General features: G+C 35.0%; 1 protein-coding gene across 2 annotated transcripts in view; it reads right to left on the bottom strand.

The window, feature by feature from the left end:
- WDSUB1 (WD repeat, sterile alpha motif and U-box domain containing 1) overlaps window positions 1-10,655 on the bottom strand; it is a 49,494-nt gene that overhangs the window by 30,614 nt on the left and 8,225 nt on the right. For both annotated transcript variants that reach the window (XM_004703802.2, XM_030887887.2), the window contains exons 2-4: window positions 8,170-8,354; window positions 4,377-4,469; window positions 1,761-1,854 (exon numbers count right to left, since the gene is read on the bottom strand). In XM_004703802.2, coding sequence (XP_004703859.1) covers window positions 1,761-1,854; window positions 4,377-4,469; window positions 8,170-8,354 — 372 coding nt within the window. The remainder of the gene's footprint in view (window positions 1-1,760; window positions 1,855-4,376; window positions 4,470-8,169; window positions 8,355-10,655) is intronic.

Here is a 10,655-nt window from a genome sequence, read left to right as displayed (position 1 = left end):
ATATTAAAAAGATTAAAGCGGATGTCAGAAAAGACTCTGAACTTGCTCTTGATAACTAAAGCAAATGGAAGAAATGATAAAATAGAAGAGTTAAACAAGAAATTTTAAAGGGTAACTCAACAAGACAAAGTAAAGTATTATCATGAAATGTGCAAAGACCTGTAGGCAGAAAACCAAAAAGGGAAGGACATGCTCAGAATATATCAAGCTGAAAGAACTGAAGACAAAAATCCATGCCTCGGGTTGCAATATTACAATATTCTATGAGCAAGATATTAAATAAGCAGGAAGCATCAAAAGAAGATGGAATAACTAGTCAACATTTAAACACTTCACGAGACACCACATGAACAAGAATCCATGGCACGCAGACGGAAGAGGGCCAAGCTACACTAAAGGGATTAGCCAAAAACAAGGCTCCAGGAATGGCTGGAATGCCAACTGAAGTGTTGCAACAAGTTGATGAAACATTGGAAGCACTCGCTTGTCTGTGCCATGACATTTAGAACACAGACTGGAAAAATCCACAGTTGTACCCTTTCAAAGAAAGGTGACCCGCAGATTGCAGAAACTATCAACAATATAATTAATATCACATGCAAGTAAACATTAGCTAAAGATCACTCAACAGTTGCAGCCGTACATTGACAGGAAGCTGCCAGAAATTCAAACTGGATTCAGAAGAGTACTTGAAGCAAGGGATATCACTGCTGATGTCAGATGGATCTTGGCTCAAAGCAGAGGTTACCAGAAAAGGTTTACTTGTGGTTTACTGATTATGCAAAGGCATTCAGCTATGTGGCCCATAACAAACTATGGATAGTCTTGAGAGCTGTAGATTGCCCATCTGTTTTTGGAAACCAGTTGGTGGTTCCTCAAAAAGTTAAAGATGTACCACTTGACCCAGCAATTGCAACGCTAGGTTTATATGCAAAAAAGGTGAAAGTAACAATGTAAACAGACATTAGATCACCAATGTTCATTGACAAAAGCTGGAAACAACCCAAATGTCCATCGACAGAAGAATGGACACACAATGTCTTCTGACATGGATTAATCTTGAAAACTTTGTGCTCAGTGAAATCATAGAGGCACAAAAGGATAAATATGATTCCACTTCAATGAAATACCTATGCACAGAGATGGAAGTTTATTAGTGGTTACTGGGAGCAGTGGAAGGGAGAAATAAGGAGTTACTACTTACAAGCTACTGTATGTTAAGGGTAATGAAAACAATTTTGAATTGGCAGTGGTGACAGCTGCACAACAGGATAAGTGTAATTAAGGTCACTGAAATGTACAAATAATGGTTGAAATGGCAAATGTTTTACTTAACAGTAAAAATTTTTAAAGGGTAAAGTGAAATACATTGTAGTGAAAATCTACAAACCAAAATATATGCAACAATATGAATGAATCTTACCAAACATAATGTTGGATAAAGTCAGACAGATAATTCATAATACATTATTTGTTTAGAATCAGTATTTTAACAGAAGAAACAAACAATTCTGAAGTGTTCAAGAATGTACGCGTAGGCGATAGCTATGAGGCTGAGAAGCTGTGACCAGAAGGAAGGAACACTTAAGAGAGTTTGGGGGTAGAACCAGCCAGTGTTTCATTTTTTGACCTGAGTGTAGGTTTTATAGATTTGCATCAAAGTAACATATTAAGCTATTCTCGTACATTTTATGAACTTTTCTGTATGTCTGCTTTAGTTCAATCAAAATGGCTTAAGACAATGACATTTAACAGCTTACCCAGAGACGAGCATCTTCCCATCATGAGAAAAAGCACACGCCAAAACAGGAGCACAATGCCCACTCAAGGTACTCTTGTATTTTATTCCCAAACCTGCAATGATTTGGGAAGATGTCCATTTGAATCTTGTTAGAAATTTGTTGTTGTTAACCCTGACCTCAAATTCATTTTTCCATGGCACACAAAGTTCTTTGATTTGCTTTTAAAGCAATTGTAACAAGACTTAGACAAGCATTACTGAGAGAATTTGTCTGTAGCCATCTACTGATCACAGGTACATCAATAAAATTTTAACACATTTTGTTTGGAATAAACCGATGCATGTACAAATTAAACCCCAGTAGCATTATTTTTTCCCTTACCATGGTACAACTAATTTAATGGTAAGTTGAGGGAGTTCAAAATATTTTCGTGGCAACCTGTACAAATAATTATTAAAATGTTTATGTGGAAGTAGATGAGATAAAGTGGTAAACAGGTGAAATTTGTAACTTTGTTACACACAACAAAAGGTTTCTGAAGTGTTAGTGGCTACTGATGAAATTAGGAAGCATGTAATGAAACAAAAAGTTCATCAGAGCTGAGATTTAAACATTTCAGCCTAAATACACACACACACACACACACACACACACACACACTTTAATCTGGAGAGCATATATGGGCTGCTAGAAATACAGTGATGAACTTCAAAAGGCTTACAATCTAACATACAGATCAATATAAAGGCACAGTAACTCAGTCTTCTCTTAAAAGACACTAAGTGAACAAGGCAAAAACCTTATAGAGCTGGAAGCTAAATGACCGATAAACTTCCCATACGAAAAAACAAAACAAAAAACCCTTGCCATATGACCATAACAGGTTACACTCGCAAGTTAAGACAGGCATATCTACTCATTACAAATAAGCCTTAATAATAAAGTACAAATGGCAAATGCTCCATGAAATTGCTATGCCTTTTTTAAAGAAGCAGTGTAAAAAATGTAAATTTGAATAACTATAGATACATATTTTGTATTTAGGATATTTACAAATATAATTGTTCATAGTGTCTTATTGGAAGAGTTTCGCTCTGAGAGGAGAAGAGGAGGCGTAATGAACGGGAACAGGAAAGGAACTCTTATCTTCACAAGCACGCCACTTCATACAAGTGCAAGCATGGAAGCAACAACTAAATCAAGTTCTACCACACAACATTCTTTATTTCCTGGACCCTTCTTTATATACTGCTATAATTATGAATAACAAAAATGTAGCTTATGATTTAACTGAATCTTAATAGGTAAGAAATAAAATATTTTGGGGGGCATCTGAATCAGGGCACCCAATTTACCACATAATTTCAGAAAAGGTACATCAATCAAGTGAATGGAGAAAGGCACCAACAAACCAGAAATTGAAAGCAATTTTGTGAAAACAGAAAGCAGGAATCACAGCTCAGAGAGTTTGCTACAGCCAAGAATGGTAATCTGCCCTAGAAAACCCCAAATTGACTTAGGCCTATCAACAGCCAGAGAAAAAGCTAGTCAGAATGACATGAGATACAGACCTGAGAACAGAAAAAGTGATTGAAATTTAAATATGGGACATTTAATGTCTTCTAATCCCTCCCACTTCCCATTCACAATAAACCACAACAGCTATGTGCTTATCCCAGACACAACATTTCTAAGACAAATAACTGCCTGGGAACACCAGATGGACAGACTCTCTAAACCCCCTATCCTTCTCTACAGCCCACATAAGGACTGATTACTGGCTTCTTCCTCCTAACTGGCCAATAACAAACTTTGCACAGAGCCTCTAGATAATCTTATTATTGTGGAATCCTTAAATATCATCAGGATACTACGGATCATGGATAATATGTGAGAGAAAAATCAGGGTGTATCATAAAAGGGCCCAAGAACAAAGATGATACAAAAACAAAGGAATTAGACACATGCCATGTGTGGGCACATGCATGAAACCTGGTATACTAAGAGATTTGGGAAGATTTTTGTATTCATAATATAAAAGAGACACTATGGGAAAGAAACAAAAAGAATGATAAGCTTTTAGAAACTGGATTTATGTCTGATGGAATAAAAATTCGGAAGAAGATTAAAAGATAAATTTGAACAAACTGTTCATAATAGAAAAATTGTTATGGGCAAAAATGGGCACAGGAGGTTAATTCAAGTATTACAACACTCACCTAGTGGTAGTAATAAAAAAGGCGGAAAGTGAAAATGAAGAAAATATTTTAACAATAACGTAAAGGAATTCCAAAATCAAATGCCACCTGCCCCTGAAAGGGTCACCCGATGGGACCTGACAGTGCCTGGGGAAGGCTACACCTCCCACTGTTTTTCTCGTGGTATAAGTGATATTTATAGAAACTGTAAAAACTGTCGTGTTAAAACAGAAACATCCAGTATCAACATTATGTGTGTGTACAAGGAGCGTCAAAGGGTTTGAAGGAAAATGGAAGTAAAAGACAATGGAGCTTTCATGAAAACTTTTTAAAAAAATATTTCTACAATCTCTTTCTGATATTCAGAGTAAATAAAACGATAAATTAACATACAGAGTTTCTAGCTGAATCACAGCACACATTGTTGAATACATACCTAAGATATGGGTAAAAGAAACAATCCAAAATTTGATGTGGCAATCCTGACCACAAGATGCCAGTCGAAAAACCTCAAGGCCTGGTTCTCCATCTAACAAATACAGATTTGTTAAAAATAACTGGTCATTTAAGGAAAAATGCAAATTGTAATACTGAGCTATGTTCATTCTATTCACTAAAACTATATCACAAGCAATATTCATTCATTTATACCATTATGACAAAATTTCAGTGAAAGAATTCCTGTTAAGTTATTTTAAGGTATTATGACATGTCTGTTAATCACTTCCAATGTAACTTTTTAAAGGTTGTATCAATTTCTTTAAAGCGTACTCTATAATTCATATGGAATAATAAAGGTTTTCATTTTATGTAATTAAGACAAAGTCTAGAATTCTATAAATCCAAAATAACATCAATTCATCCCATTTGGTAAAAAAATATTATAGAAATTGGAGAAAGTGATCAGCTAATTTGGTCTTACATAGTCACTAGTTTATGCTTACTTAATTTCAGGGCATATGTCCACTATGTAAGTTCCTAAACACTGTAGGAAATGTTTGTACACTAATATAATTAAGTTTACATGAGCTCCATTTTCTACTACTGATGCAACCTTATTAACTGGAGGAGTTCTAGCAGTCATACGCAGGAAGGCACATTAATTAAGAAGCTTAGTAAATTCACTTTAAAACTGGAGCCTAGTTTTGCAAATGTCACTATTTAGAACTTTAATTTATATAGCTGTGTATGAAACGTTTTTCCTATGAATTCCTGTCTTATTTAAAGCACACATGCTTCATTATACTATTACCTCCCATTATCAATTAACTCCCATTTCATGTGAAGTTTTTCTAACACGTGGAACTCTTGCACACTTAAGAGCATTTTTGTTTCCTTAGAACACATTCAGCAAAGGTGCATCCTTACTAGCAGGGTCATGATGAATATAAATAAGTCTACCTTATGGATTGCCTCATATTTCTATTACGGAGCATCTGGTGGGTTTGAACTGCTGACCTTGTGATCAGCATCCTAACACATTGCAGCTTCACCAGGGCTCCTTACACCGCTTACACAAGTCTCCAGCAGGCAGTCACATGTACTATAACTGGGACAGCAGCTTCCCAAGAATACTGAGATGTTGAAAATGTTAGTGTGTACAATACATAGCGCATGGGTAATGAAAGATTTAGTGAGAATTCAGGTAAGACAACAGTAAATGATGGAGCTTAAAGTATGTGCCTATGCTTAGTAACCAAATATTTAGAAATGTTTTTTTCCTTTAGAAAAAAAATATTTAAAATGTAATCATCACATAGACCAAGTGTTTTGTATATGTCTTAAAAACTGGAGAAAATTGAACATATTTCCTTGAGGGAAAACAAGAATATTTTTCCTTATTTGAGCAAAATATCACTAAACAAAGAAAATTCAGTATGTTTTAAGTATTTACAGATATTAACAAATATCAAATTAAATACCAAATAAAATAGTAATTAAAATTATAATAAGAAAACACAATAGTTAACCACAAACTTGTATAAAAATCACTTTTAAGCAAATTTCTATTTGTTTCAGGAAATTTATTTATATAGAAGGATAGTATCTATCTGCCATTAAATTGATTGCAGCTCACAAGGACTCGCGACAGGATTTGAGGCCACAAGCGTTTATGAGGGCAGAGCGCCTCGTCTTTCTCCCTCGGAGCGCTGATGGCTGCTTTTGCAACCACCAGGCCAGTGCTTACCAACAGTGAAAAGAAAATGTACTCTAAAGCAGGGCAAGGAATTCACTGCCTGGATTTATTAACCTTTGCAGGTCTCATCAGAGGCCCAACCTTCTAATGGCATAATGAAGAGGGCTTTAGTTTAATACTAATTGATGTAGCAATGACATTTTGACTGATAGTCTATTTTCAGAGGCTTTAGAATTTAAAAAACTCCAATCACCCTATATTTATGAAATTCACCAAAGGCTCACTAAGTGCCTCTCAGGTACATGAATGGAAGAGAAAGGGTTCTGTATCAGTCTTGACAGAATAAAATTACAAAATATATATTGAAAGAATTATTTAACCAAATTTGGCAGAGTTTAAATATGTGTACCCACTCGCTCACTTGCTACAAGATAGTGAAAGGTTAAAAAGCATATGCAAACAAGCAAAAAACTTCAGCACACCAACAACAGGCATCTTAATTCATCAATTATTGTCAAGGTATAAAAGCTTACAATGAAATGAATGACGCCAATAGTGATTTGTGATGAGGCAAGGAAACAGATCATATAAGGTAATTCTAGGGTTTGTTTTTGGATTTGCGGTTCTACCTGTGCCTCATCTTAATAAGCCAATGATGAGATTGTAATACTAAAGTGCCCAAACCATAACCCTAGTGTTGGGACCTGTGCATTCCAATAAGGTAGTGACTAGCCATAGATAGCTATTGAATCAATGTTTCTAAAAGTGGGCAAGACCACCCCCTGAGGGGTGCTGTGATGATCCAGGGGGGCTGAAAAAAGAGATACAGACACATTATCCTGGGAGAGGTTACTCATTGGTCTGCTAATTGCAAAGTCAGCAGTTTGAAACAACCAGATGCTTCAGGAGAGAAAGATGAGGCTTTTTACTTTCATAAAGAGTTACAGTCTCAGAAACTAACAGGGGCAGGTCTACCCTGTGCTACAGGTTTTGCGTAAGTTGACATAGACTCAGTGGCAGTGTATGGGCCATAGTGCAAAAAGAGTTTTAGTGCCGGGAAACACAGAGTAATTTTTTTCTGAAGAGAGGGCAGTAGCCCCATGTGTTTGGGAACCTATGTGTTAAACAGCTGAATGTGGCTAGTCCAAATTTAAACGTGCCACCATATGCACATTGATATCAAAGGCAATAAAAAAATTAAAGCATTTTATTAACCATCTTATATTACCTCATTTTGAAATGATAGATTTTCAGATATTTTGATTAAAATATTGTTAAAATTAACTTCATTGACTACTAGACATTTTCAAATTTATAATTTGCTTCCTAGGACAATTTAAATGTGTACATGTGGTTGCTTTAAACTGTAATGAGATAACAACTAGTCAGAACTCCACCACCCACCCACTGCCATCGAGTCAATTCCAACTCACAGCAACCCTGAAAAGGGTGTTTCTGCGGCTAAACATCTTTATGGGAGCAGATAACTTCAACTTTCTCCCAGGGAGCAGCCAGTGGATTTAAACCCACAATCTTGCAGTTAGCAGTTCAATGTTACCCATCAGGGCCACTGGAGGGGGCTAGCAGACAACTTCAATACATTGTACCTTTTTAAAACCAGAAAATGCAAATTCAAGATTCTGTTTCTCCCTCCTTCTTAAAAAATGAAGTGTGTCGCCCAACATAATACTTTATAAATTTAGCTTATGTGAGGTTGAATTAGTAAGTGGAAAAATGTAGCTTTTGTCTGTAAATTGATTTAACACTTCCATTTGAATGCCAATATGGCATATTAAAATCATAACCAACTCCTAAGTAAAACCACGGGGGTAAGTTCTCCACATGCCCTTATTGAAAGCCTATACTTACAGTATAAAGCGAGTCATCCCCCAAATATAAAAAGGAACCTGACTTTCCCAGACATATTGTTCCTTCATGATGGAAATGTAGTCAAAAAAGAGGAAAAGGATGTTTCCTTTATAAGATTGAATTAAAAGGACTCCTAATGATGAAATAAAAATGAATAAAAGAGCTAAAAATTTGCAAATTATGACCAGGAATTACTAGAGCTTAAAATAGTAAAATAACTAACCAGAAACAGGCTGTGATGAAAAATCGCAGCAGGTAATTCCAAGATCGTGTGCTTTTTCACTGTGCAGACACCTCATTTTATCATCCCACACTGTGAGATCTCCACATGAGGAGCCGGTGACAAAGAGGTTTCCACCAGGAGAAAACGCACAGGCCACCAAGGAGCCATCCTTAACACGACCACATCTGAAACAAAGCAAAAAGGGTTGTCATTTTAGAGCGTTTATTTTATAGGCAGTATAAGTAGATGCATATAGAAAAAGAAAAAGGTAAGTAGCTATCATAGATAAGCTAGATAAAGTGAGAAGTGCCTATAGGAATAAAATATCGTTTAAAAAAAGGCTATAAACTAAGGGATGCTATCCAAAAATAGGGGGGTTAAATGTACTCAAAGCTAAACGGTTGATGTCTAAGCCAAAGTTTACATAGCTTCAGATTCATATACATGGCACATCAGTATAAAATTTTAACAATAAAGTCATTGTAATAATAGAAACTATATACATATGCTAAAAAAATTAAAATATTTTTATTGAAAAATATACCTGGGGGGTAAAAAGTACTTTCAATACTTGCGTTAAAACCACCAGAAAAAAAACAAACCACCAGGAAGCAACACACCTCACACCTCATGGTTAAGTAAAAACACTTTATAAAAAGAAAATTATAACAATTTAAAAGGTGACAATATATATTTTTTTTAATTAGGAAAAAAACACTAAAATTTCCACAATTAGTGAAGGGTACAAAATTGATGGTAATGTAACATTTTACATCTGTATATTACACAATATAAATTATGGAAGGTATTATAGTGGTTATAATTTGAGATGCTAATTGCAGGGTCAGCAGTTCAAAACCATCAACCACTCCTCGGGAGAAAGAAGGGGTGGTTTTCGACTCCTATAAAGAGTCACACTTGTGGAAACTCACAGGGTCTGAGTCAGCATGCACTCAATGGCACTAACTTTCTTTGGTTTGGTTTATGCTATAGCAAGGAGTCCCTGGGTGGTACAAATGGCTAAAGGGATCCAAGTCCATCCAGAGGTTCTTGGAAGAAAGGCCTGGCAATCTAAAAAAAAATCAGCCACTAAAAACCCTGTGGAACATAATTTGACTGCCACAACAGGTCACTGATGAGTTAGAATCAATTTGACAGTGACCTGTTTTATGCTATAGAAATCATTAACTGATAAATGTTTCCTTACCTGAGAGGTGAAATAAGATTCCCTAGCTGACAGCTACATTTCATTCATTTAAAATAACTTAGAAGGCTCCTAGTCTTTATGTGGTTTGTCCCGTTTAAGTGAAGTGTTTCTGACCACCACTTAAAACACATCACATTCCTCAACCTAAAGACCTAGACCTGAGTGATCAGTTCCTGACCCATTTTTTGGGAAAAGGAGATTGACTATTTTAACTTTAATGTTGATAAACCGCAATATAACTTACTAGTGTAATTAATTGATGTATCTTTAATTTTTAAAGTTTCTGAAGCTTTTCTTTTTGTTTTGTTTTTAATCATTTTATTGGGGGCTCGTACAACTCTTATCACAATCCATACATACAACCATTGTCAAGCACATTTGTACATTTGTTGCCATTATCATTCTCAAAACATTTTCTTTCTACTTGAGCTTTTTTGCTTTTTAAAGAAATGATAACAGTGCACCAATATACTCTTCATGGAATTCTTTCTTTGGGGCTTAGTCATTCATCCAGCAAAAATCCTACCAAGAAATATCTATCTATACAGGCATGACTATATAGGGTACGTCCCTTTATTAAAAAATGTCGAGTATATCTATATCCTCATATAGGTAAGATAAAGGATATATAGGAAAGCATCGATCTCTCTTAGAGGATCTAGGTATGATCCTATATGCAAGCAGTTTTCAGAAGTTTGTGGGAAAATAGAATTAAAAGATACTATAACTTTTTCATTAACTTTTAAATTCAGAAATTCCAAGAGTCCACAGAAAGCTTCTAAGGCTCATAGAGGCATTCTACAATGTTTCCATATATTAGCAATGAGCTATTTCTTAAAAATAATTAAGAAAATACTTCCATTTACATTTAAAATAAAACACGATACTACCTTTTTTGTTTGGCTGAAGTTTTAATTTTTTTTCTTTGAGAGTTGTTTTTGTGGTTTTCTTTGCAAATTCAAAACAGTGTGTTATATTTTGTTAATGGCTAGCTAGATATCTTCTCCATTCAAGTATGCATTGTCTACTGGTTTTGGTGTTTCTTAAATATTCATTGCAGAATGTCATCTATGGTTTCTTGTTTTGATTTGTTTAGTTCTTTTAGTGTTATTTACACAGTACTTTTTCTCCATAATCATTGTCTCTGATAATTTTAGGGTTCAATCTCTTGTGGCTCAATATTCTTTGTCCATAGCTTTCTTTTAATATTTTTGTAAGCTTGGTCATATTTTTATAAATTCCTTTTATTTTTCCATATTTGTAAATGATTTTATTTCTG

Source organism: Echinops telfairi, unplaced genomic scaffold (assembly GCF_000313985.2).
Source record: "Echinops telfairi isolate 266 unplaced genomic scaffold, ASM31398v2 ScPeMD7_4;HRSCAF=17, whole genome shotgun sequence".
Taxonomy (NCBI): Eukaryota; Metazoa; Chordata; class Mammalia; order Afrosoricida; family Tenrecidae; genus Echinops; species Echinops telfairi.
The sequence above is the reverse complement of the archived record's forward strand: the minus strand, read 5'-3'. Positions and strand labels throughout refer to the sequence as shown.